Genomic DNA, 27,336 nt, shown 5'->3' with positions numbered 1-27,336 from the left:
TAAACCCTGGATGTTTTCTCAGTCTTACTGCTGTCTTTACTCGAAGCGTCCGTCTGAATCCACTCAGCTACGGTTCTTTCTTCCACTTGTATTGACAGGCTCATACCAACGAATTACTGCTTTTCACTGTTCAGCCCAAATCGCTGGTGAGGTGAGTGATTTCTCCGAAGCGTCACACTTACTGTCCTGGATCCTCTCTAAAGTTTGATTGTGCCGTGTCCAGGTTGTGTTTCGACGTGGCTGTCCTGCACCAGAAGCGACTGGAGCACATGTGGGACGTTCTGCCCAAAGCCCTGCTCCTTCGGCTCAAACAGAGAACTGTGGCAGATTCCTAGAAGACAATCACAGTCAGATGAGAACAAGAGGATGGATCTCTGTGGAAAAAAACGAGACTTTTATGATGGGTTAGTGTCTCATCTCATACGGACTGGGAAAGGCAATGTCATTTAAGAGTGTAGCAGAAAAAACATTTATTCCACTGGACAGAGCAAAAACCATGCCCGATTTGATTCTAGCAGTTTCACCTACATTCATTAATACCACATCTGCATTAAAAACGTCAAACACTGGTTAATGGTCTTTTTTTGTCGCCAGAGTGTTACAGTTTGTAACAATTTCCTAACTGTAACCAAACAATCAGCACTTTCTGAATGAAATCAGCTGTTATTAGATATCGGTCTGTCAGCCCACTTCACAAATGTACTGAATCTCTTCAAGATTATCTGACAAATTCTCATGATTCAGCACAACTCTAATCCTGATGCAGATTTGTAACGAAGCCTACATTTTGTATCGTTTTTTTCCAACATGGAAAATAAATGGTGGAACATTCACATTTATATAATTATTTTTATTTATTTATTATTAAATGCAATTAATTGATGAGGGAAAAAACCAACAAACTTGAAGCTTAAACTGTTCTCTGGTATACAATATAATGTAAATATTCAGTCTTCCAGAAGGCGACTGAAAGCATTGTGGGATGTGCTCAGTGCCTCTCAGCCGAAATCATCCAGCAGCCACAGCTTCACTTCTTCTTTGCTGCTAACAGGTTTGGTGCAGAAACCTTGACTTTACCAGGCATGTTTCTGGACAGATCAGTGTCCTGTAAAACAGCAGCGTTACATCACACACACCTTCAGTTCAACGCTCAAGATTCATGAACCATCTGCTTCAAATACCTTTATGCTCCTGAAGAGATCCTTCTCTCGAGCGCTGGCGTCTTTCCCGCGCATGAAGCTCAGCACGGCGGTGCGGGCCGCTGCAGACACAGATCACGCTTAGTATATTTACATACGGATTTATAGCATTGAAGTTCTACATTAAGACGATCTTTACCTTTCCCCTTTTTCTGAGTGCCTGGAGTTAATTTCACTTTGTACCTGGAGTCAAGACAGATAGTTGAGAGTGAAGCACTGGTTTTTATTCGATGATTCTGCTCTGAGAGGTGATGTTGTTATTATTAGCTCTTGTGCTGATCTGTTCAGTGCATCTTGAAAACATACTTGTAGTTGGAGAGCGCCATGTAAGGAGCACAAACCGGCACCGCGAACATCAACACATCGTCCGGATGAGGCAGACCGGTCAACGAGTCCAGAATGTTTTCACCATCCTAAAAAAATGTAAACAATGAAATCATTAATAAGTCATTGATGATTGTGTTTGTTTATTTAATTATAAAGCACAATTAAAACAACGTAACGTTGACCAATCTACAATCTCTAAATAAAAATGGCACAATATTAACTTTCAAACAATGACCAACAACAACAAATGTTATAAAAAAAAGCCTCTAGCTAATTAGTCTGCAGAACCAAACGCTAATTCAAGTAAATGCACTTTCAATTTTCGTTTAAAATAGCCTAACGACGGAGCCAGTCTGAGATGTAGAGGTAGCTTATTCCAGCGCTTCGGAGCTGCTACTGCAAACACCCGGTCACCGCTCAACTTCAATCTAGTCCTTGGGATGTCTCGCTGATCTGAGAGACCTGGGTGGCTTGTGTGTACGAAGGAGATCCACTAAATAAGGTGGGGCCAAATTATGCAATGCTTTATACAACAATCAATAGTTTAAAATCAATTCTGTACTGCACTGGCAACCACTGAAGTGAGGCTAAAATCGGTGTTACATGCGGTCTTTTACGAGTACCTGTTAAAAGCCTAGCAGCCGCATTTTGAACCAATTGAAGAAGATTTAACAATACTTGGCTAACACCCACATACAGTGAGTTACAGTAATCCAGTCTTACAGAAATAAAAGCATGAATAATCCTTTCAAAATCACTGGAGGACAGAAATGGTTTAACCTTTGCTATTGAGCTTAAATAGAATTTGACCACGGAGTTGATCTGTTTATCAAATTTCAAAGAACTATCAAATTGGACACCAAGGTTCTTCACCACAGATTTACAGAAGGGAGCTAAATTGCCCAAGTCAAAAGAGTTTTGGGTGTCAGAGGAGCCCCGAACCAGATTATTTCAGTTTTGCTTTCATTCAAATTCAGATAATTTTGTGACAGCCAAGATTTAACTTCATGTAAACAACTCAATAGTGACTCGAAAGAGCTTTTATCCTGTTTCTGCAAAGGTAGATACACCTGAGTGTCATCTGCGTAACAATGAAAAGATACTCCATGCGTATGAAATATAGAACCGAAGGGTAAGATATATAATGAAAACAAGACTGGGCCGAGAATGGATCCTTGTGGAACTCCACTAGACAATGGGGCCGTTTTAGAGTAATGTTGACCAAAATGGACTGAAAACGTTCTATTAAAAAGAAAGGATTTGAACCACTCAAGTGCCATACACCGGATTCCTAGACGAGAGACAAGAATATTGTGATCAATGGTATCAAATGCTGCACTGAGGTCTAGTAAAACTAAAACCACTGAGCTGCCTGAATCAATCGAAATAAAAATATAATTTAAAACTTTCAACAAGGCCGTTTCTGTACTATGACTTGCTTTAAACCCTGACTGAAATTTCTCAAAGATCTCATTTTGAACTAGAATGGTCTGCAATTGGTTTAATGTGACTTTTTCTAGGATTTTAGATAAAAATGGCAATTTAGAAATAGGCCAGTAATTAGATAAAACATTTGGATCCAAATTAGTTTTTTTCAAAAGGGGCTGTACAATGGCATGCTTAAAATCCATTGGAACTACTGCTGTTTTGAAGCTTCTATTAATTAAAGTCAGTATACTGGGACCAATAATATCAAAAAATGTTCTTAACTAATCTAGATGGAATAATATCACAACCACAGTTTGTAGGTTTTAACTGCCCAACTACCTCAGCTTGAGAATTAAGATCAACACAGCAGAGGTGAAACAAGTAATAGGGGGATCATAAGAAACAGGTACCAAATGTGACCTAATATCATCAGTTTTCTGCACAAAGAAATTAAGCAAATCTTCACATGTAATGGTGTACAAAACAATTTTAACATCCCCAACAGCGAGGCCAATAAAAATCAATTTATTGAACAGCAGCACTGCCAAGGTTACATGCAGCAATGTCACGTCAAAGCCCTAATTTTTCCATTATATAATTTTAATGTTAGACTACAGGTTGCATTTAGGTTTTATCCTCTATACATATGTTTATTATTTTGTTATTATTGTGATTTAAACATAGATGTTAGTTCAGTTGTGTTTAGGTGTCCCTTCAGTTGAGAAGTGCTGACATACCGTACATTGTAAATCGGATGTGCTGAACATGCTAAAACAGGACAGTTTCTGTCTAAGGAGATCCACTAAATATGGTGGGGCCAAATTATGCAATGCTTTATATACAACAATCAATAGTTTAAAATCAATTATGTACTGCATTGGCAACCACTGAAGTGACTCTAAAATCGGTGTTACATGCTGTTTTTTACGAGTACCTGTTAAAAGCCTAGCAGCCACATTTTGAACCAATTGAAGACGATTTAACAATACTTGGCTAATACCCACATACAGTGAGTTACAGTAATCCAGTTTTACAGAAATAAAAGCATGAATAACCCTTTCAAAATCACTGGAGGACAGAAACGGTTTAACCTATGTTTGCTATTGATCTTAAATAGAAGAAACAAGATTTGACCACGGAGTTGATCTGTTTATCAAATTTCAAAGAACTATCAAATTGGACACCAAGGTTCTTCACCACAGATTTACAGAAGGGAGCTAAATTGCCCAAGTCAAAAGAGTTTTGGGTGTCAGGAGCCCCGAACCAGATTATTTCAGTTTTGCTTTCATTCAAATTCAGATAATTTTGTGACATCCAAGATTTAAATTCATGTAAACAACTCAAAAGTGACTCAAAAGAGCTTTTATCCTGTTTCTGCAAAGGTAGATACACCTGAGTGTCATCTGCGTAACAATGAAAAGATACTCCATGCTTATGAAATATAGAACCTACGGGTAACATATATAATGAAAACAAGACTGGGCCGAGAATGGATCCTTGTGGAACTCCACTAGACAATGGGGCCGTTTTAGAGTAATGTTGACCAAAATGGACTGAAAACGTTCTATTAAAAAGAAAGGATTTGAACCACTCAAGTGCCATACACCGGATTCCTAGACGAGAGACAAGAATATTGTGATCAATGGTATCAAATGCTGCACTGAGGTCTAGTAAAACTAAAACCACTGAGCTGCCTGAATCAATCGAAATAAAAATATAATTTAAAACTTTCAACAAGGCCGTTTCTGTACTATGACTTGCTTTAAACCCTGACTGAAATTTCTCAAAGATCTAATTTTGAACTAGAAAGGTCTGCAATTGGTTTAATGTGACTTTTTCTAGAGGGGGACTAAATTTAAAGCTGTTTTAAACTTTTATTGTTTTGATGCTCAAAAGCACCTTTTTGTCTCTTTTATATAAACTGAGTGGCCACGTGATATCAGTGGAAAAGGGAGGTCATTTCAGAGCAAAAGTTAGTTATTATATTTAGATTTGATATTACAAAGACAAACTTTTCTCTTTAGAACAGTATCCAGCGATCAGTCATTCACAGAAAGATCAGGAACATTGAGCAAGGTAAACAGAATTCCAATTTCATGTTGGCTTTGAGAAAAAAGAATGTCCAGATCAATATCTCTGGTGAACAATGAAAAGAATTTGCAATATAAATATTGTGAGATGTTTTGAAACATGACAGTCTCTTTGTTTGTGAATAGATTTAATGACTTTCAGTCTCCTATGATTGTTTCTCTTAAGTTAAGCAGAAGCTTCCAAAGGTAGCTGTACTGGAAAAGGTGATGTCATATCGAGTTAAAATTATAGAGTTGCCAAAGAACCACACCTCACCATTACGCAAGATGTGAAGTTCAAATGTTTCAGCTTCTCTCTAGCACACATTACTCCTCTTTCACACATTTTAAATGGTCATTAAGCGATCATATTGAATAGACCAGCTAGTATCTACATGCTGCAGCCCACCGCAACCAGCTAATGGGAGGAGAAAATGTTCCATTATGTTTAATAGAAGGTTTTGTGGGGTAGTTATAGAGCGAACATGCACTTGGCAGCAAAATTACTGCAGTCTAAAGGAAAGCAACTGGAGTCTTTGTAAGAGAAATCGAGAGAGCAGCCCTGTGTTTCCTCTTATTTGCTTTAATAATGATATTTTTGTTTTAACAACAGTACCTGTTAAAAGCCTAGCAGCCGCTTTTTTGAACCAATTGAAGACGATTTAACAATACTTGGCTAATACCCACATACAGTGAGTTACAGTAATCCAGTCTTACAGAAATAAAAGCATGAATAATCCTTTCAAAATCACTGGAGGACAGAAATGGTTTAACCTTTGCTATTGAGCTTAAATAGAATTTGACCACGGAGTTGATCTGTTTATCAAATTTCAAAGAACTATCAAATTGGACACCAAGGTTCTTCACCACAGATTTACAGAAGGGAGCTAAATTGCCCAAGTCAAAAGAGTTTTGGGTGTCAGGAGCCCCGAACCAGATTATTTCAGTTTTGCTTTCATTCAAATTCAGATAATTTTGTGACATCCAAGATTTAACTTCATGTAAACAACTCAAAAGTGACTCAAAAGAGCTTTTATCCTGTTTCTGCAAAGGTAGATACACCTGAGTGTCATCTGCGTAACAATGAAAAGATACTCCATGCGTATGAAATATAGAACCGAAGGGTAAGATATATAATGAAAACAAGACTGGGCCGAGAATGGATCCTTGTGGAACTCCACTAGACAATGGGGCCGTTTTAGAGTAATGTTGACCAAAATGGACTGAAAACGTTCTATTAAAAAGAAAGGATTTGAACCACTCAAGTGCCATACACCGGATTCCTAGACGAGAGACAAGAATATTGTGATCAATGGTATCAAATGCTGCACTGAGGTCTAGTAAAACTAAAACCACTGAGCTGCCTGAATCAATCGAAATAAAAATATCATTTAAAACTTTCAACAAGGCCGTTTCTGTACTATGACTTGCTTTAAACCCTGACTGAAATTTCTCAAAGATCTCATTTTGAACTAGAATGGTCTGCAATTGGTTTAATGTGACTTTTTCTAGGATTTTAGATAAAAATGGCAATTTAGAAATAGGCCAGTAATTAGATAAAACATTTGGATCCAAATTAGTTTTTTTCAAAAGGGGCTGTACAATGGCATGCTTAAAATCCATTGGAACTACTGCTGTTTTGAAGCTTCTGTTAATTAAAATCAGTATACTGGGACCAATAATATCAAAAAATGTTCTTAACTAATCTAGATGGAATAATATCACAACCACAGTTTGTAGGTTTTAACCGCCCAACTACCTCAGCTAGAGAATTAAGAGAAACTGGTGAAAACTGATCAAACACAGCAGAGGTGAAACAAGTGTTCATTGTGTTCAGAGCATTTCACACTGATGCTACTCTTCTTCTCAGACGGCTGAGAGCTTTCAGATGTAGACACACATGATTCCCGGCGGCTGCAGGAAGTTTACATTCCTCTTCCTGTTTGTTTTCTGGCTTCACTCACCTCAGCAGCAGGATTGTCCACGTCCTCCGTCTCCTGCAACACAATCACAACCCCCTTCATTCACAGATCACACACGTGTAGTATTTCATCTGTCAGATATTACAGGTCATGAATCAGTGCTGCGACCTTGATGTCTTGATCTCCTCCTGCAGGATCTTCAAAAGCTTCAGCATCTTCCGTCTTCCGGATGGTGTTTTCGGCTTTGGGCTTCACGGCTTCTTTCTGATGAGGTTGAGGTTTCTTTACCACCACTTCTTTCATTTTTCCTTTCTTGCCCTTCTTTGCTTTTTCCTCTTTATTGGATCCTGCGGACTGTTTTCATTGTGTGTGAATGACAGATGCAGATGAACTGTGTGTGCTGGCACTAGTGTGTGCTCATGGGTAACACTGCATTCACTGATGGTCTTGTAAACTCGTGTTATATGTGAAATGTTCATGTGCTGGATCTCAGGAGACACTTACCCCCAATAACTTCATCATGATCTCTCGGTCCTCTTCATCCTGGTCTTTGTATTTGTCCTTCATCTTCTTCAGTTTGTTCTGGGAAAAACAAAGCATCATCATGTGACACAGCAGCAGGAACACGTGACTGTATGTTACACGTGAAGATCACGGGTTCAGTGGTTTATAACCTTCTGTCCTCTCTTCAGTGGCTGATTGGCCGCTCCGTTCCTGCACGTCTGTGTCACGCTCGCAGCTTCCGGCGGTTTGGAGTCGGATTCCTCCGGATCATCCGTGTCCGGTTTCTGCTTCTTCTTCATGTCCCTGATGACAGCGATGGTCGATTAACTAGTTATGCTGATCTAACTGATGTCTTTGCTCACGATTGGCTTCAAGACTCTTAATTTTCAGTAATATTATTGATTTGACTGCACTATTAGATTAGAATAGAAACTGAACGGATCTGAATAATGACTCTATTGTCTTCTGTAGAGCTGCTTTACAGCTGAAACGAGTTTGTTTCATAGCTAATTAACTTATTGATACAGCACTATTATCTTTTCTTTACACTTAAAGTGGTTTACACATTTTTGAAGGAGGATATTCAATTAAACATTAAATTAACATAATGATGACACCGATATTTTACAGATGAATTAGTTTTTCTCTCATATTTGATGAAGTTTGCATCATTGATGCTGTTATTTTCCTGTATATTTCTGTGAAGCCGCTTTGAATCATTCTGTATTGTAGAAAGCACTGTAGAAATAAACGTGCCAGGCTGGCGTTTCTAGCGTCTCACCTGCGCTGTTTGGCCGTCAGGTGCTTCTTGACTTGAGTCTCGGTGTTCACCTGCAGCACAGACGCAGCTGTTAACCTTCGCTTGACTCAAAGCTGAGCAGCGTCACGTGATCTCACCATCTGTAACTCACCTGATGTGAATCATCCTGTTTGAAAGCGTCGCTCTGAAGAGTCCTGTGGAGAAAGACACAGACTGACTCAAAACAGCCAATGCTTTTCATACAGCAGTGGAACAGAGTCTGAGCGAGCGTCACCTGTGCGGCTGCAGGTGAGACAGAGAGATGCTGGTGTCTGGAAAGCTGATCTCGGTGCTCTGATCTTCCTCGTCTCCATCTTCTGCTGCGTTCTCTTCCTCGGCCGGCTGCTCGTCGTCTTCTGCTTCGTCCTCGTCTCTGATGTTTGCACATGTGGTCATCTCGTCTGGCGTCCCGCTGGACTCCCGCTGCTCCTCGTGCTCGTTCCCACTGTCCTCATCTGAGACACAATCAACCACAGACCGTCTGAACATCTGACAGAAGGCTGGACACTGATGATGATGATGTTTGTGAACGTGTGCTGACACCTAAGAGTTCTTCTCCTTCCTCCAGGAGATCTGCAGAGCTGGAGGTCATGTCCTCTTCCTCATCCAGGGTTTTCATCTTCCTCTCTCCACGATGCCTAAAAACACTCTGATCATCCACCTACAATCACAGACGCAGAGAGACTGGAAAACTGAAGGTTGACATGAACGAGTGATGATTACGATCACATAACTCAGGTAGCAGCACAGATCTTCATCTCTTTCTCTTAACTCTCAGCTTGACTGCACAGACACTATCAGAAGAGAACTGAGCTGAATCAATGAGGAACTGACTTTAACTGAAATGTTTACTATTGTCCTCTTTTTAGAGCTGCTCTACAGCAGAATTGAATTTAGTTTGCATTATTGACAAACTCTTTTCCTGTTTAACACTGTAAAGCTGCTTTGACTCAATCTGTACTGTATAAAGCGCTATAGAAATAAAGGTGACTTGACTTCCCCGCCATTGACGGAATTTTCCGGCTTTCTGTGTTTTCACTGTTATACAGTAGGAGGCGCTATTACACATCTTCTGAAAGAGCACTGAATCTCTGGATCAAAACACGGTGAAGAAGAAGCAGGAACGAGCGATCGCGTATGTATGAAGTGAAGTAATGTAATGAAGTGTCTGTGGATTAGGACTGTGAAGCTCTGGATGTGTTGATGCAGGCGATCGTCTCCATCTGTGCTTTGATCATCGTTCTGAATCTGATCCAGATGTAGTCTTTGACAAAAACAGCATTTTCTCAGCTGTTCGTTCGAAATGCTTTTTTAATGAAACGTACCCACATTCAAGTGTTGAGAAAAAAGACTGCATGAAGCTAGAATAAAACAGGTTTTTTGTTTAAAAGCAGAGGCTCTGTTCTTTCTTTTGACATATTGCATGTTCAGATATTCATACAACAAAATAATCTGAGCACCATGAAATTTGTGTGAAAATGATCAGAAACGCTGGCGGTGAAAGAGTTAACCACCAAGCCACGCTATCTTAGCATTAATGCGTCATATGATGTGATTATGCTGTCATTGTTTCGTGTCGGCGACGTCTTTACCTTAAACAGAAACCCAAAGCCCATGATCAGATATGAAGGGGGCAAAAAGTTTTTCTTCCCTGTGGAAAAGTGATACAAAACATTAATTGTTTCATATTGCAAACTTTTGAACAAGATATGAAGCAACTTTAGTGTTGGAAGTGGGATCCAGACACAGGTAAGACCTCTTCATTTTAATATAATATATATATATATATATATATATATATCCATGTAATGCACAGTAATATTCACCTCTGATCATGAAGCTGCCGGTGGTCAGATACTCTCCCGTCGGCGCGGTTTTGGACACCTGTGTGAGATGAAGCACATGAGCGTCTGAACTCAACGACACCTGCTTCTGTGTGTGCCGCCGCTCACCTGATGATGGTGAACCCACCACGCGCTGGTGACCACTTTAGCATCCCACGCTGCGCTGTAGCACACGGCCATCGTCCCGGCCTCGGTGAGCGTCCGCGGAGGAACAGCCTCGCCTGAGAAACAGAAGCTCAGTCACAGATCCTGCTGTGTGTTTGGATGAAAGAGTTTCACACACGAGCAGCACAAACAGCACGTCAGGACTGAAACATCTGCCAAATGCGTCAATGTAACGAGTCAGTCACCTGATCAGAATCACTTCAGTGATTTCTATGAATTAAAATGTCTCATCTGAATCTGACAAACATCAGATCGATGTTCACCTTTAGAAAGTTGAGTTTAGTGATAAGTCCTCACCAGACGGGTTCTTGATCACGCAGCTCGTGGCTCCGTGCAGATCGGCATGAACGTAAACGTCCCCTGAGGAAACACATGGCAGCACAGGATTCAGAGAAACAGAGGAACCCTCGGGAGAGCATCATGGGAGCGGAGGAAGCTTCGGTCTGACCTGCTCTCAGGTAGCGCTTGACGATCATCTCGTTCTGCTGCTGGTCTCGTCCTGCGATGATCAGGTAGTTCTCGGAGCTGACGAACCACAGAAACTTCTCAAACCTGAACACAGACGTGCCGGATCAGAGAAACACACACAACACAACACAGCGGACGGACGGATGTTTGTCTTTACCAGTACACCTTCCTGGCCTTCTGGATGCTGGTCACTGTCTGCACTTCTTTAAGTGTTTGTTTGGTCTTTTTCTCAGCAGATTTGAAGGCCTCGAGTCGAAACAAACACAAAGCACACATTTAACAAACCTGCAGCCAAAACTAAACACACACGTCGTCCACCAGTCACGTGTCTGCTCACCTTCTGTGCCGCTTCCACAGTTTTCTGCTCTTTCTTGGCCGCGTTTCTCTTGCTGTCGTAATACCTGACGAGAGACTCGTGCTTCAGTAAACGTGTCATTCAGACAGAATGAAGCTCACGTCTGATCGCAGTATTCACGTGTAAACTCACTTCTTTGCATTGGCGTAAGCCGAGAGATTCAGATCGACGTCCACTAGGACCGGTTTGTCCTTCTCGACTTTTCCTTTCTGTCCTTTGTCTTTGTTCTTACCCTTTTTCCCCTTCTGCGCTTCCAATGCCTCCACAGTCTTTCTGGCATCCGTGTCTTCTGCCTCTCTGTCCTCAGAACCAGCGTACGGGTTTCTGAAAGAGACACGAGGATCCGGTCAAACTAAGACATGATGAAGAGGCATCTGATGCTGTGTATCTGAAAGCTCTCACTTCAGCAGCATAGTGATGTGATTGCTCTGCAGCTTGAGCTCTTTAATGGCACAGGCCACGGGATCTCCAGCCGCCTGAGCTTCCTTCACGATCTGACCGATCTCGGCCCAGTCCACCTGATTGGCCAGAGCGCTGCGCACCACCTGAAGAGCTCTGTCCACTATGTGAAGGTTCATCTCCACCAGCTCTCCCTTCAGCCGGTCCACTTCCTACAACACAAACGCTCTTTAAATGTTTCTCTGGTTCATTACTGTGTGACTGAAACGTGTCCAAGCCTCTGAGACTCAGACTGAAAGGTAAACACCGACTGACACCTGAGCCTGATGAAGCGCCTGCAGCCGCTGCTCGTGATCTCGTCTGACGTTATCCAGCTTCTTCAGCGCGTGTTTCTCCTGCTGCAGCGCTTTCACGTCCAGCTTCTGACTCTCCATCTTAGAGAAGAACTCATCCACTGCCTGAGATCAGATGAAAGAAGATTGTGTTTAATTCATTTTACAAAAATAAGGCTTGAATAGCCCTGCTCCAAACCACTAGAAATACAGAAATATCTTATACTGTACCTTCTGATCTCACTGCAAACTGCTGTTCTTTCTCAGTATTTCGGTCTTGTTTTCCAGCGCAAATATCTAAAGATTCTTAAATCAAGACACATTTACTGGAGAAACAAAATGACAGAAAAAGTCTTGTTTTCTGCGAAACTGATCAACGTTAAGTGAGTTTATGGTTAAAACAAGAACAAATATCTGCTAGTGGGGTCAGAAAAATAAACTTAATTCAAAGGGAAGATAAGTTTTCTGACCCCACCGACAGATATTTGTTCTTGTTTTAATCATAAACTCACTTAATTTTGTAAAATTTTTCAAGACCTCATTTACATTAGCATTAGTAAACATGTCTTGATTTAAGGGTGTTTAGATATTTGTATTAGAAAACAAGACAAAAATACTGAGGAAGACTTCTTTTTTGCTGTGATGCAACTTTTAACGCCATGACTATACATTTAATTGTTTCTGCTCTGATTTAAGAGTTTTTTTTAAATGAGAAACATCTTGCAGATTCTGAAAGGGGGATGTATTCCACATCTGCAGCGTGTGCAACTACTAACCTTGTTAAAAGACTCAAACTCAACAGAGCGGCTTTTTTCATGTTGGCAAAACAGAAATGGATGAAATTCTTCATATCTGTTAAACAAAAGAGGATCAATTATTGCACATGACAGAAAAGCTCTGTTTATCAACAGCATGATAAAATACGACCGGAAGAAAGAAGAGTGATGAAATCAGATCATCATACGTGAGCAACTCTTCCTCAGCTTCATCTGGACTCATGCTGGGCTTCTTCTCACTCTTCTGAACGATGTAGCCCTGAGAGTGGACAGATGTGAACAGACGAGCATCAGATAGCGATCGAGCCACAGGTTAGGAATGCGTTCTCGTCATCGTTCATAAGTCACGCTCACCCTTCCGCTGAAGTTGGCCGTTTTCTCCATATAATCTTCAGCCATCTGCAAGGCCTCCAGGATCTTCGGACTTACTGCAAAGGACAAGGAGACCATCATAACACACAGCTACTCCAGCAACCAGTCCCTGCCATTGGTTTACATGAATGCAGAGGATTTTTACCCTGCGTGACTTCAAGCTGGCTGTCCACTTTACAGAGACCTGGCAACCCGACCGCCATGAGACAGTGTTCGATGAGAGAGCCACCGTACGCTGCACAAACACACAACATGATCAGCACGGACTGTGTGAGTGTGAGTGTGTGTGTGCGTGCGCGTGTAACAGTCGTTCACAATGACACATAAAGCACGTGACATACGCAGATGAGGATTCAGAACCCGCTTCACTTGCTCTTCACTCTGAGCTTCAGACAAGATCTCTGTGAGTCTGAGAAGAGAAACATGAGCCGTGGTCATCTGTCATGATAAACACACACATTTACATCCGTGTGGCGTGACGTGTACCTGCCCAGGCTGATGAGCGACTCCTGCGGTCTGGCGTTCTCCACGGGATACCGCTCCCTCACAGCGATCTTCACATCCACGTCCTCGGCCTCAGCGGTGCGGAAGCGCAGAAGATTCAGGATGGTGAACTCATGATCCGTCAGGATGATGTTCCCCTGTGTGTGTGTGTGTGAGAGTGTGTGAGAGTGTGTGTGTGAGTGTGGGAGTGTGTGTGTGAGAGTGTGTGTAGTGTGTGTGTGTGTAGTGTGTGAGAGAGTGTGTAGTGTGTGTGTGTGTAGTGTGTGAGAGAGTGTGTGTGTGTGTGTAGTGTGTGTGTAGTGTGTGAGAGTGTGTGTGTGTAGTGTGTGAGAGTGTGTGTGTGTAGTGTGTGAGTGTGTGTAGTGTGTGAGAGTGTGTGTGTGTAGTGTGTGAGTGTGTGTAGTGTGTGAGAGTGTGTGTGTGTAGTGTGTGAGTGTGTGTAGTGTGTGAGAGTGTGTGTGTGTAGTGTGTGAGTGTGTGTAGTGTGTGAGAGTGTGTGGTGTGTGAGAGTGTGTGTGTGTAGTGTGTGAGAGTGTGTGTGTGTCACTCACTTCTGCAGCTTGATCAGGTATGTTTTAGTGTCGATGTCATAGACGTTGTTGACTCTCATCCCGACACACCTGCACACAAACACACAACATCAGTATTATTAGTCTCACTCACAACAAAATAGATAAACCTGATCACATTACTGACGATATTAAAGTTCTTACTTCGCATTGATTTCTGCAATCACCGCCCTGATATCCACCGTATTAAACCTGCTCTTCATGACTGATTATTATGAATTATGATAACAAACTCTGAGTTCGCACATCTGACACGACGGGCTCCGCGCTGATTGTGCGCATGCGCATCTGTCTGTGTACGGAAGCCCGTTTGCGTTTTTACCGGAGCGAGCCGTAAATGCAATAATATTACACGATTAAAAATAAATCAAATAGATCGATATTTAAACCTGATAACAGTAATGATGATGATGATAATAACACAGATGTAAAACGCGACGTGGTGATGCGACAGCTGTTCGGTTTATTCATTTAGATTCAGGAAACGCGTTCAGTTTGAACACTAATGTGTGTAAACGCGCTGAAATGAGTCTGAAGCGGGAAAACACTCGATCCGAGCGCAAGACTCTGTCACTGTCACACAGAGGTGAGGATCTTTGATATCGATGATATGAATGTGATATTAAAGCCAGAGCTCACGGTGATCGCTGAAGAGCGCGACCTCTGGCTGCAGGTCAGAGTTCAGGCGCGCGTCGTTGCCATGGAGACCGGCGCTGACGCGTCACCGATCGATCAAACGAACCTGTACCGAATCAAAGCTTGCGTTTGTTCTGATAAGATGTGAATTAAAGCTGACATGCGACGGCGCCGGCTGAGGAATGAACAGTAAGAGCCGCTCGTGTTCCGCTGTTGATCATGTTTCATGTATTTCACTCTGATCTGCTGTAGATTACAGGATCATCAGGAAGATCGGAGAGGGAACGTTCTCTGACGTCATGAAGGTCCAGAGTCTGAAGGACGGCAAACATTACGCCTGTAAAACCATGAAGCAGACCATCGAGAGGTATGACGTCACTAGTAACCGGCCGTGTGTGTGTGTGTGTGTGTGTGTGTCTGTGTGTGTGTGGGAGTGAGTGTGTGTGTGTGTGTCTGAGTGTCTGAGTGTGTGTGTGTGTGTGTGTGTGTCTGAGTGTCTGTGTGTGTGTGTGTGTGTGTGTGTGTGTCTGTGTGTGTGTGGGAGTGAGTGTGTGTGTGTGTGTCTGAGTGTCTGAGTGTGTGTGTGTGTGTGTGTGTGTCTGAGTGTCTGTGTGTGTGTGTGTGTGTGTGTGTGTGTCTGTGTGTGTGTGGGAGTGAGTGTGTGTGTGTGTGTCTGAGTGTCTGAGTGTGTGTGTGTGTGTGTGTGTGTCTGAGTGTCTGTGTGTGTGTGTGTGTGTGTGTGTGTGTCTGTGTGTGTGTGGGAGTGAGTGTGTGTGTGTGTGTCTGAGTGTCTGAGTGTGTGTGTGTGTGTGTGTGTGTCTGAGTGTCTGTGTGTGTGTGTGTGTGTGTGTGTGTGTCTGTGTGTGTGTGGGAGTGAGTGTGTGTGTGTGTGTCTGAGTGTCTGAGTGTGTGTGTGTGTGTGTGTGTGTCTGAGTGTCTGTGTGTGTGTGTGTGTGTGTGTGTGTGTCTGTGTGTGTGTGGGAGTGAGTGTGTGTGTGTGTGTCTGAGTGTCTGAGTGTGTGTGTGTGTGTGTGTGTGTCTGAGTGTCTGTGTGTGTGTGTGTGTGTGTGTGTGTGTCTGTGTGTGTGTGGGAGTGAGTGTGTGTGTGTGTGTCTGAGTGTCTGAGTGTGTGTGTGTGTGTGTGTGTGTCTGAGTGTCTGTGTGTGTGTGTGTGTGTGTGTGTGTGTCTGTGTGTGTGTGGGAGTGAGTGTGTGTGTGTGTGTCTGAGTGTCTGAGTGTGTGTGTGTGTGTGTGTGTGTCTGAGTGTCTGTGTGTGTGTGTGTGTGTGTGTGTGTGTCTGTGTGTGTGTGGGAGTGAGTGTGTGTGTGTGTGTCTGAGTGTCTGAGTGTGTGTGTGTGTGTGTGTGTGTCTGAGTGTCTGTGTGTGTGTGTGTGTGTGTGTGTGTGTCTGTGTGTGTGTGGGAGTGAGTGTGTGTGTGTGTGTCTGAGTGTCTGAGTGTGTGTGTGTGTGTGTGTGTGTCTGAGTGTCTGTGTGTGTGTGTGTGTGTGTGTGTGTGTCTGTGTGTGTGTGGGAGTGAGTGTGTGTGTGTGTGTCTGAGTGTCTGAGTGTGTGTGTGTGTGTGTGTGTGTCTGAGTGTCTGTGTGTGTGTGTGTGTGTGTGTGTGTGTCTGTGTGTGTGTGGGAGTGAGTGTGTGTGTGTGTGTCTGAGTGTCTGAGTGTGTGTGTGTGTGTGTGTGTGTCTGAGTGTCTGTGTGTGTGTGTGTGTGTGTGTGTGTGTCTGTGTGTGTGTGGGAGTGAGTGTGTGTGTGTGTGTCTGAGTGTCTGAGTGTGTGTGTGTGTGTGTGTGTGTCTGAGTGTCTGTGTGTGTGTGTGTGTGTGTGTGTGTGTCTGTGTGTGTGTGGGAGTGAGTGTGTGTGTGTGTGTCTGAGTGTCTGAGTGTGTGTGTGTGTGTGTGTGTGTCTGAGTGTCTGTGTGTGTGTGTGTGTGTGTGTGTGTGTCTGTGTGTGTGTGGGAGTGAGTGTGTGTGTGTGTGTCTGAGTGTCTGAGTGTGTGTGTGTGTGTGTGTGTGTCTGAGTGTCTGTGTGTGTGTGTGTGTGTGTGTGTGTGTCTGTGTGTGTGTGGGAGTGAGTGTGTGTGTGTGTGTCTGAGTGTCTGAGTGTGTGTGTGTGTGTGTGTGTGTCTGAGTGTCTGTGTGTGTGTGTGTGTGTGTGTGTGTGTCTGTGTGTGTGTGGGAGTGAGTGTGTGTGTGTGTGTCTGAGTGTCTGAGTGTGTGTGTGTGTGTGTGTGTGTCTGAGTGTCTGTGTGTGTGTGTGTGTGTGTGTGTGTGTCTGTGTGTGTCTGTGTGTGGGAGTGTCTGTGTGTGGGAGTGAGTGTGTGTGTGTGTGTCTGAGTGTGTGTGATAAACACATTGTTTTTCATGCCCTCTGCTGCTCTTCTGACTCATTCGTCTGGTTACTGACATGAGCAGTAATACTGTATGCTGATTGTTGTCAGTGTGGATCAGGCTCACAGTCTCCGGGAGGTTCAAGCCATGAAGCGTTTGAGTCCCCATCCCAACATCATCCAGCTTCATGAGCTCATTTAGTGAGTATTTATTAACAACTCAGTTCTGAATGAGTGAATGAATATTAATATGTGTTGAACTGATCACACACTCTGCTTTACAGCGATAAAGACACGGGAACGCTGTCACTCATCTGTGAGCTCATGGAGATGAACATATACGAGTTTATTAAAGGTACGGTACGGTGTGTTTGCTGTGATGAAATGCTTCACACGGAAGTAAACGTGTCTTGTGTTCCTCCTGCAGGCCGTCAGTGTCCTCTAGCGGAGAGTAAAGTCAAGCACTACATGTTCCAGCTGTGCCGCTCTTTGGATCACATGCACAGGTGACACTCGTGAACACACACACACACACACTACACACACTCTCACACACCACACACACACACACACACACAAACACACACACACACACACTACACACACTCTCACACACCACACACACACACACACACACAAACACACACACACACACACTACACACACTCTATACACACAAACACTATACACACAAACACACTCACACACTATACACACACACACACTATACACACATACACACTATATACACACACACTATACACGCACACACACCCTATACACACACTCACACACAAACACACACTATACACACTATATACACACACACACACACCCTATACACCCCATACACGCTATATTCACCCTCAAGACTCATATACACACACACACACTCGGACTCATACACACACATTCAGACTCACTCACACTTAGACACACACACTCAGACTGTCTCTCAGACTCACACACACACACACACAGACTCACACTTAGAAACACACAATTTAGACTCACACACACTCAGACTCACACTTAGACACACAATTTGACTCTCACACACACACACATACAGACTCACTCACACACATACTCAAACACACCCACACACTCAGACTCAAACGTAGACACAAAATTTAGAATCACACACAGTTTAGACTCACACACACATTCAGACTCACTCACACTCAAGACTCACATACACACACCACACACACACACACACACACAAACACACACACACACACACTACACACACTCTCACACACTCTCAGCCTCCTCATGAGTGATGATACTGACACTTATCTGGTCATTCTGAACGCAGCCATGGCATATTCCACAGAGACGTGAAGCCAGAGAACATCTTGATCAAAGTAAGGCCATCCAGACTATGTGATTTTTTTCATCATTATTTGTTTGTGACAATAAGTGTGCACGTATATGTTCAGTCACTTCTGCTGTCTCTCACAGAACGATGTGCTGAAGCTGGCAGACTTCGGCTCCTGCAGGAGCATCTTCTCCAGACCTCCTCACACCGAGTACATCTCCACACGCTGGTACCGCGCGCCCGAGTGCCTGCTGACCGACGGACACTACTCGCAGAAGATGGACATGTGGAGCGCCGGATGCGTCTTCTTCGAGATCCTCAGGTGCTTCCATCGTGCCGTGAGCGGTGTGGCGTTTGTTCCTCGATTTGTTGTCATGTTCTAATCAGTCGTTTCCATGTCTTCTAGTCTGAGCCCTTTATTCCCCGGCCGAAACGAGTTAGACCAGGTCAGCAAAATCCACGATGTGCTGGGCACGCCGGACAGCTCGCTGCTGCAGAAGTTCAAACAGTGAGAACAAACTCATCAAAACAATATTTCAGACATCCCTCTGCCCTGAAGAGAGAAAAGAGACCAAAGCAGCATCCAGCAGACTAAGAGCACAAACACAGTCACATGTAGACACAGAACGGACCAGCGCACAGCATGCAGGCTTGATGAGAGTGACTCGTGAACGCCGGCAGTTATTAAAGCTTAGCTTAAAGGTGTGCGATTAAAAAAATAGTGATTATGAACATCTGAGATGAGGATTGCACCTGACTCTGACTCAACAAGCAGATGATGTGTATAATAATGCGTAGTTGTAATGTATAGCATTTAGACCCAAGGCCATTATCAAAATGACAGAATGCTTAATTTCCCAAAAAGGAGTTTCATTTTTAGCTAAAATAATGTTTAATTCATGGTTTAAATGTTGTGTTGAAGGTCCCGTGCGATGCGCTTCGACTTCCCTCCTCGCAGAGGCTGTGGGATCTCCCAGCTGATCCCTCAGTGCTCTGCAGCCGCTCTGTCTCTGCTGCACCAGATGTTGACCTACGACCCCGAGGAGCGCATCAGCGCCCGCACAGCGCTGCAGCACCCCTGCTTCAGAGAACTGCGGTATGAACACACCTCCAGACTGACACAGAAGCATTAAAGCATGCTGCAGAAAAACAGTTTCACTTAAAGATGCTCTCAGGCACTGTTTGCTCATGAAAACATTTTACCCGCAAATTGCATTTTTCAGTGATGTGAGATCAGTGGTAAAGCAGGTAAAAGCTGTGTTTATGAACACAGGATCAGCCTGATGTCACTGTTATCAGACACTCTGGCTTTCAGAATAAAGCGTAAGATCAGTAACTCGAGGCTTCCTTTCAGTGCAGCTGTTTGTCAGTCAGTACAGAATCAGTCGAACCACACGTGTGGCCTGTACCTGTTGCAGCACTGCTTCAGCTCTTTCTGTGGTGTTTTCTGCAGGATGTGTGAGAGGAAAGCAGCGAGTCTGCGGAAGGCGATCGGAGCTGTCGAGGGAGAATCCGTGGATCAGCTGTGGAGAATCGCACGGCAGGGAAGACGACAGGTACCTCTTCACAGCACGCCAGTAGATGTTAGACAAAATAAAAATCCTTTGCTGAATATTAAGAATGCACAGTGTTTTTTGAAGAAGAAAAATTGAGAAAATTCCAATAATGCAATAATCCAGTCAGGGATCGGCCTGAACAAACACGGAAGCATTTGAGATTAATCACATACACGCGCAACATAAACGGCATTTTATAACTTTCATTTGCACAAAATAACACAAAAGGACACGTGAACTGTTGTGAACGCACTCTTTCCATCACAATGAGCAAAAACACAGACAATGAAGAATGAAAACAAAGCATGCTTAATGCTGTCTGTCTTTCGACTGGAGGTCATTTCTGTTGTTGATTTCAGTTAATACATAAAACCTTTGGATATTATTGAATTTCAGTTGTACTTTGTCGTCACCTAATGAACACATTGTTTTGTCTTCTTTCATTGAAAAGAAACTAAATGCATTTTGACAGAAAGCAGCATAAAGAGTCAATTCTCAGCTCATAATTTGCAGTTGTGATGAAATGTTTTAACGGTTGACTCTCTGTTCCTCTCGGCAGCATCTCAAGCACGCCAGCGACTCGCTCAGCCGACGAAACGCCTCGCACTTCCCTCTGGAGCTACCAAAACTCAACGTGGTGATCCCGACACCCACAATCCCTTACCCAGTGTCCAGCTTCCCAGCGCTGAGCGTCTCGCACCGCGGCTCTCTGCCGGCCATCTCCAAAAAGTGCCACTCGCGTCTGACCAAAGTAATCACACCTTTACACCAGCTTCAGTGCATTCATCTGCTCTAGAGCGTCCTGTCTGTGATCTGAATCTCTGTTCTTCTGATTTGAAAAGCCCAAAGAAGAGCCACACCGTTTCAAGAGCAGCTACATGCCTCCGCTGGAGCGCCGTCCAGACGAGTGCTGACCCACTGAACACTGACCAACACGCCTCGCGTCTGCCTCTGGTTCCAGTGTGCTGGCTTCAACAGACTAGACGTCAACATTTACATTACATAATAAAAGTCTGTGCACACACAGAAACACGCCGTTTTCAAACCAGTACAAGCTGATTATTTGCATGGGTTTATTGGCTGACCGATTCAAACGGTCACGATACATCCGTCCCAAATCTGACCTAACTGCAGTTTATTGGTTTCAGATTGTTGAAAACAGATTCTATAAAAATGGATGTAACTAATGTAAGTCTGCTGCTTTCCATTAGACCAGTATTTAACCCAAACCAGACCAATTAATCTCTCTAAACGAGACGGATCTCACGGCAGAGACAGCAAGTGCCATTCGTGCTGGTTGTTCCTGGTGTTATTGCACTTTTTATTATGGGATGAACGTTAAACAGGATCATCAGCAGCGCTGGTTTGCTATTGGAGCCACTGAGACATTTCCACAAGTGGACTTTATATAGTGTTCAATAAAGGGGTTTTACTGTACACTCGTTGCAGATTGCCATGTTTCGACAGCACACTGTAGATATCTGACATTTGTGTTGCCTGTAAATGATCTCACTACTGTATACCGACCACCAGATCTGTAACGGTTCGCTTGATGATTTTACACGAATGCATTTTGGCATGAAATTTACCATTTGCCATAAACTCTACCTTTACATTAGTGTTTTTGCACTTTTTTCAATTATACCAATCAGCATAAATAAAACAGCTTAAATCAAATCAAAACACGGTCTTAGTAACAGAAGTGTCAAATACACATATGGTGAATGTTGGTTTCACCTGCTGACGTACAGTAGAACAAAAATAAATAGATTCTGCGAAATAGGACAAAAACTGTTATTCTGGACCAGCATGAAAAAGCACAAACCCTGTAATAACAGCAGCAGCTCAGCACTAGTTAGTGGTTAGCTGGTTAAAGTAAACTAGTTCACACAACATCACAGCCAAGGACGATACACACCAGACCAAACATCCATGGACTTTTTTTTAATGAAGAACAAAATGTGAAATGCAAAATGTTAACCACATGAATCAAAAATATGAGCACTTCCACATCCTGGTCTTTCCTGGTTAGTGTATATCTCATGAACAATGACTGCTAGTTCACAGAAAAGACTCTGTTAGACGTTTAATAGTGTCACACTGTGAGATTCTACCGATCGCTCTAGTGGCTTTTTCTTAGTAGTACATAGAATAAGTTTGCTGTTGGTAAGCAAAATATGAACTCTGGGACTCTTTCGTAAGGTCTGTTTTCTGCGTCTGCTAGACTTCCTGAGCTTCATGCGTTTGGCCGTCTGTAACAATAGATCAGCGTGATCCTCTTACAGAAATCTCATATCAAAATACATCTGGGGGACTTTTGTACAAGAGACAGGAAAACAAAACTAAACAAACAGAAACCTGCATATTTAAGATTATTTTTAATATCATTATGTCTATTTTTCTGCTTTAGAAATGTCACTATTTCCTGTAATGATGACAGGTCCACTAGAGTTACTGATCATTTGCTTTTGCCCCGATAAATCACTGAATTACAATATTATACATATAATACAAAGCAGATTTTTATCTGAAACAATATTAAAATAAATGCTCAATAGATACAAAGTTTTAATCATAATTCTCCACATTATACCGGTCTGTGAGTCCTCGCACACAAAAATGTAAAGCCATTCTCTTCTAATAAACTATTAAGTGCAAACAAATTTTCTTTAAAAAACTATGATTGCAGCATCCAGCTTTTCAGATTCAGATTTCAAGACAGAGGATATTAAAGCCAAGTGCATCAAGGCCTTCCCCAAACATCTATTTCTTCCTTTTTTGTCTTTTGTGATCCTTTAAAGTAGTTACCAAAACAACAACCTAAATAAAATCAGTGCCAAGTCTTGAACAGCGGGTGGAACCTGTTCCATCAGAAAGAGGGAGAAGGTAAAAGCGTTAAAAGGATCTGTGCTGGAAGCGAGTCTGGAGCCGTGTGGACCACCAGGTCTTTCTCAGCAAACTGAATTCAAGCCCACTGCTTTTCCGCCTGATTAAATGATTGCCCACACCTCAGGCAAGCTTGACATACACAGGAGAAAATAACACCGTGAGATGCATTTGAGAGTGAAAGCAACAAAACAATTCAAATAAATACTCTGTTAGAACAGAAGAAATGTAAGGATCCCCTGCGAACACAGGCCTCCAGAAGCACAGCAAGAGCAGGAGAGGAGGAAAACCAGCGGTTCTGGGAATATCGTGGCTATACTACTGTTCCACTGGGAGAGCTGGCTTGGTTTTGGGATGACAGCAACCCCTGGAAAAAAAGAAGAGAAGACATTTGAACGAAGCCGTATAGTGGAGGAAAAACATCTGACCAAACGTACAGGTCACGGTCATGATCAACTAGTTACAGACCTACCGATATTGGGCTTCTCATTTCAGAGGGACACTTGCATCCTAATACTGAACACTCAATGCATCTAGACCCGGCGCCGGATGCTTAGACTAGTCTTTTAACTAGTCTAGTTTTCTTCAAGACTGCTCATAACTTTTTAAAGTCAGTTAAACGTAGATGAGCCCAATCTGAATCAGAAAAGTAAGACTCTTGGCTAACTGCTAGTTGGTCAAACTAGTTCTTCACATACTGGCTCTTTTATGCAGCTGGCCTCAGAAGTTCCTACACGAGCAGTCACAAGTGTTTGAACCGTGAGATTTGTAATGTGTTTTAAAGAAGTCATCAAGCCTGCATTTATTTGTTCCAAAATATAACAAAAGCAGTAATATTGTGAAATATTTTTACTATTTAAACTAGCTGTTTTCTGTGTGAATATGTGTTAAACTGTAATGTATTTCTGTGATGTGCAGCTGTATTTTCAGCATCATTACTCCAGTCTTCAGTGTCTCATGATCTTCAGAAATCATTCTAATATGCTGATTTGCTGCTCGAGAAACATTTCTGATTATTGTTATGTTGAAAACAGCTGAGTAGAAATTTTCAGGTTTCTTTGATGAATAGAAAGTTTAGAAGAACAGCGTTTATCCGAAATAGAAAACTTTTGTAACATAATAAATGTCTTTAGCATCACTTTTGATCAGTTTAAAGCATCCTTGCTGAATAAAAGTATTAATTTCTATAATTTCTTCCCCCCCCCAAAAAAAAATTATACTGACTGCAAGCTTTTGAATGCTAGAGTGTATAATGTTACAAAAGCTTTTTATTTCAGATAAATGCTGATCTTTGGATCTTTCTATTCATCAAAGAATCCTGAAAAAATTTACACAACTGTTTTCAACATTGATAATAATCAGAAATGATTCTTGAGCAGCAAATCAGCATATTAGAATGATTTCTGAAGATCATGTGACACTGAAGACTGGAGTAATGATGCTGAAAATACAGCTGCGCATCACAGAAATACATTACAGTTATCAGATATTCACACAGAAAATAGTTATTTTCAATAGTAAAAATGTTTCACAATATTACTGCTAATGTTGTATTTCTGATCAAATAAATGCAGGCTTGATGAGCAGAAGAGACTTCTTTAAACGGCTCATCGGATGAAAATCTGACTTTTTCCGTATTTAAGTGCTATAATTGAGTGTTTGGTGCATCTACCAACTCAGAAAACGTAAAAGAAGAACCCAGTAAGTTTGGTTTTGAAAGACTTTCTCTGCAAGCATGTGAGAAAATGAGCCGATCAGATTTCTCTCCTCCTCTGACGTAGGAAGGGGTTCTTATTATATTACCGCCCATTAATCTGCACGTTTCCACCCACAGCGCTCAGCCATCCTTGTTTTCACAAGCGACAGCGGCGTACTTGTTCTGACGCCATGACAAAAGTTTGCAGAAAACATGCTACATGTTTTGTCATTGGCTGCACAGACGAATACAAATCATTATTTAGAGTCCCAGGCTCGGAGGAGACAAGAGAGGACTGGATTTATTTTATCTTTAGTGGAGATCCCGGAAGCGGGGTGGGGTGCAGTGACTCATTATCATTTAAAGAGACATACACCAAAACGGGCTGGTGTGAGCAGAGCTGTTTTTGACAAGGCAAAAAGGGTGTTGTTTACACAACCACTGAGCAAGTGCTATATTAGTATATTATTATAGTGTTATATTTCAATTTCACAAAGAAACATACAGTATTTTGTCCAAGCAATAATAAAAGGACACATTTAATTTATAATTTGTCTTAAATCTCATTTTGTAAAAAAAAAAATCGTGAATCGAATCGTGAGTTGAGTGAATCGTTACATCCCTACTAATAAATTATGCCAACTTGTGGAAAATGTTCATCCGATGAGCCCTTTAAAAAACATGAAGGATTACTGTTAAAGAACTTTTGGCTGGCGGTGTACTCCTGTTCTGGGGATCCAGAGCGCTGCATGCTTCAGTTTATCATCAGGCCTTCAGCTGAAGCGAGAGACGAGCAGCGCTGTGGGAGAAACGAGCGGCTAAAGCAAGCCTCGACTGACTGTGAATGTGTGGAGGAAGTCGCCGCTCGCAGACGGTGCAAAGGAACTCACCACTTTGCCGGGTCTCGCCCACGTGCAAATAAACCCCTCCTGACACGCGGTGACTATACAGTCCTCTAGAAAGATGAGCACAGTGAGTCTCTCGTGCGCGATCTTTTTACAGATGAGCGGCTCGAGCAGCGGCACGTCCTCCATGCGCGGACACAGCTGCGTGCCCAGAGTCTTGGCGGGGTCTGTTTTGGTTTTGGTCAGCAGGTTGAGCTTGTCGCTGCTCTTGCTGCTGATGTGGCCCATGCTGTGGTTGCGCTTGTGGTCTTTGTCGGGGTGCCGCTCTTTGCGGTCGTGCAGCGAGAGCGTGGCGAACTTGCTGACGCCGGCGGCGATGGGATTGTCCGAGGCGGCGCTCTTGCTGTTTCCAGTGCCGGCGGCGGAGTGCGGGAGGCTGTTGGAGCGCGGCAGCGGAGCGGGGAGCACACTTGAGCTGCTGCCGTTGGTGCTGGGGTTGCTGGAGCCGGTGATGACGCTGCTTCCGCTTGCTGTGGCCGGCGGGTCGCTGGTGTTCATCACGTTAGTGTGCGTCCGCGTCCGGGACAGCGGCAGGTGCGGGAACAGAATGTCCTCCGTCAGGTCCCACAGGCACAGCTGAGTGTCCTGCCCCACCGAGCCGAAGCGGTACGTCACGCTCACCGGCCGGCTGTCCGTGGAGTTGCGCTTGGACAGACGAGACTGTGTGCTGTTGGCTCGCTCGCGGCCCGAGTGCATCTGCTCCTGGAAGTCCTCGTCGCTGCCGCTGAACTCCATGGGCTCGCTCTCCTCCACGCTGGTGGTATAGTGGTCAAACGCCACCACACTCACCCAGGACTTATGTCCGTGTCCGCGGGCGATCACGCGGCAGTCTGCGAAGCACCAGACGGTCACCAGGTCGTCCTCGCCGCCGGACACGATGTACTTCCCGTCGGGGCTCCAGCAGACGCACAGCAGGCCGCCGAAGTAGCTCTTCATGGTGCCATGCAGCTCCACTGCGTCGAAGTTGAAGACGCGCAGGAAGCCGTCCTGACTCGCGCAGGCCAGGAACTTCCCGTCGGGCGAGAAGGAGAACTCGTTCAGCACGCCCTCGCCCACAGTCCACTTGAGCAGAGGATTGCGTGTGGACTTGCTCTTGCAGGTGTGAACGCTGTAGCTCTCGCCCTGCTTCAGCAGCTGGTAGTGAGGCGCTGTGGTGCCGCAGGTGTGCTCCACGTTATACAGGTACATGCTCCCGCTGGAGTGAGCCACGAGGAACAGGCTCTCGGAGCCCGGGACCCACTTCACACACGTGACCCGGGATTTATCTATGAGTCTCTGAACAGTTCAGGAGAGACAAGACAGAGAGGACAGGAGATTAAAAGAGAGGATCATGACCAATGTATCCAGCATTTCAATGACACTGCTTTCAATTAAATCAACTCCAGAAAAAGAATAAACAAACATGTCGTCCAGAACACAACAAACACAGATACAGTGTTAGGGCCGTGTGATTCTCACCATGCAGAAAACAGACGACACACACACACACACACACACACACACAGAAATAAATAAACGGCGCACTTTGATTTGCGCATCAGCAGTGAGAGAGCGCCGTGTGCGTGCGCGTGCGTGTGACACTCACGTCGCGTCACCCATGATGCGAAATAACAGCTATTTGACGAAAGCGCAGATAAACGCGCGTCGCGCTCACCTTCCTGACGCTTTTATAGATGTAGAAGTAGAGCTCGCGGCCCACATTGAAGCAGATGCGCTCGCCGTTACCGGACTGATCGTTGACGTTGACGAACGAGACTCTGACGGGGTTGGAGCCCTGCGAGTTGAAGGGCACTCGGTTGGGTCTGCTGTACTCTGAGTGCGTGAGGAGTTTATACGCGCCTTCCCGCGTGCTGAACTGACTCTTGATCTCGTTCATCTCCTTCCCTCCTCCCTCCGCCGCCATCTTTGACATTTACATTCATCCTTCCGCAGCCGGATCTGACGCGCCGCGCATGCGCA

General features: G+C 43.7%; 4 protein-coding genes across 7 annotated transcripts in view; 2 read left to right on the top strand and 2 right to left on the bottom strand.

The window, feature by feature from the left end:
• Positions 1-568, top strand: part of klhdc2 (kelch domain containing 2) — a 5,083-nt gene extending 4,515 nt beyond the window's left edge. For all 4 annotated transcript variants that reach the window (XM_016449878.1, XM_016449879.1, XM_016449877.1 and 1 more), the window contains exons 13-14: positions 99-151; positions 224-568. In XM_016449878.1, coding sequence (XP_016305364.1) covers positions 99-151; positions 224-335 — 165 coding nt within the window. In that variant the 3' untranslated portion in view covers positions 336-568. The remainder of the gene's footprint in view (positions 1-98; positions 152-223) is intronic.
• The window catches only part of nemf (nuclear export mediator factor), a 14,435-nt gene extending 1,073 nt beyond the window's left edge, over positions 1-13,362 (bottom strand). The window contains exons 1-27 of the mRNA XM_016449869.1: positions 13,301-13,362; positions 13,105-13,194; positions 12,942-13,015; positions 12,776-12,846; positions 12,588-12,663; positions 11,797-11,937; positions 11,483-11,691; positions 11,213-11,404; positions 11,063-11,126; positions 10,883-10,971; positions 10,706-10,809; positions 10,555-10,617; positions 10,201-10,313; positions 10,075-10,132; positions 9,841-9,899; positions 8,792-8,909; positions 8,484-8,703; positions 8,361-8,403; positions 8,231-8,280; positions 7,620-7,752; positions 7,450-7,527; positions 7,114-7,299; positions 6,988-7,020; positions 1,506-1,612; positions 1,339-1,382; positions 1,182-1,261; positions 900-1,105 (exon numbers count right to left, since the gene is read on the bottom strand). Of these exons, the coding sequence (XP_016305355.1) occupies positions 1,028-1,105; positions 1,182-1,261; positions 1,339-1,382; positions 1,506-1,612; positions 6,988-7,020; positions 7,114-7,299; positions 7,450-7,527; positions 7,620-7,752; positions 8,231-8,280; positions 8,361-8,403; positions 8,484-8,703; positions 8,792-8,909; positions 9,841-9,899; positions 10,075-10,132; positions 10,201-10,313; positions 10,555-10,617; positions 10,706-10,809; positions 10,883-10,971; positions 11,063-11,126; positions 11,213-11,404; positions 11,483-11,691; positions 11,797-11,937; positions 12,588-12,663; positions 12,776-12,846; positions 12,942-13,015; positions 13,105-13,162 (2,541 nt within the window). The 5' untranslated portion in view covers positions 13,163-13,194; positions 13,301-13,362 and the 3' untranslated portion in view covers positions 900-1,027. The remainder of the gene's footprint in view (positions 1-899; positions 1,106-1,181; positions 1,262-1,338; positions 1,383-1,505; positions 1,613-6,987; positions 7,021-7,113; positions 7,300-7,449; positions 7,528-7,619; positions 7,753-8,230; positions 8,281-8,360; positions 8,404-8,483; positions 8,704-8,791; positions 8,910-9,840; positions 9,900-10,074; positions 10,133-10,200; positions 10,314-10,554; positions 10,618-10,705; positions 10,810-10,882; positions 10,972-11,062; positions 11,127-11,212; positions 11,405-11,482; positions 11,692-11,796; positions 11,938-12,587; positions 12,664-12,775; positions 12,847-12,941; positions 13,016-13,104; positions 13,195-13,300) is intronic.
• On the bottom strand, positions 7,556-27,336 carry LOC107660561 (WD repeat-containing protein 20). Its single transcript, XM_074186906.1, is given in 4 exon segments — positions 7,556-7,571; positions 23,084-23,143; positions 25,363-26,737; positions 26,895-27,336. Coding segments are annotated over 3 exon segments (1,824 nt in total). The 5' UTR covers positions 27,290-27,336; the 3' UTR covers positions 7,556-7,571; positions 23,084-23,089.
• Positions 14,625-21,704, top strand: mok (MOK protein kinase). The gene is made up of 12 exons (XM_016449875.1): positions 14,625-14,857; positions 14,921-15,035; positions 17,122-17,211; positions 17,295-17,365; positions 17,438-17,516; positions 18,332-18,380; positions 18,478-18,656; positions 18,741-18,842; positions 19,257-19,430; positions 19,788-19,890; positions 20,450-20,641; positions 20,733-21,704. Exons 1-12 carry the CDS (start codon positions 14,851-14,853, stop codon positions 20,802-20,804), a joined length of 1,233 nt encoding a protein of 410 aa, XP_016305361.1. The 5' UTR covers positions 14,625-14,850; the 3' UTR covers positions 20,805-21,704.

This window comes from Sinocyclocheilus anshuiensis, unplaced genomic scaffold, assembly GCF_001515605.1.
Source record: "Sinocyclocheilus anshuiensis isolate Anshui unplaced genomic scaffold, SAMN03320099.WGS_v1.1 scaffold1671, whole genome shotgun sequence".
NCBI classification, from domain to species: Eukaryota; Metazoa; Chordata; class Actinopteri; order Cypriniformes; family Cyprinidae; genus Sinocyclocheilus; species Sinocyclocheilus anshuiensis.
Note: the sequence above shows the minus strand (reverse complement) of the source record. Positions and strands in the feature narration are given on the sequence as shown.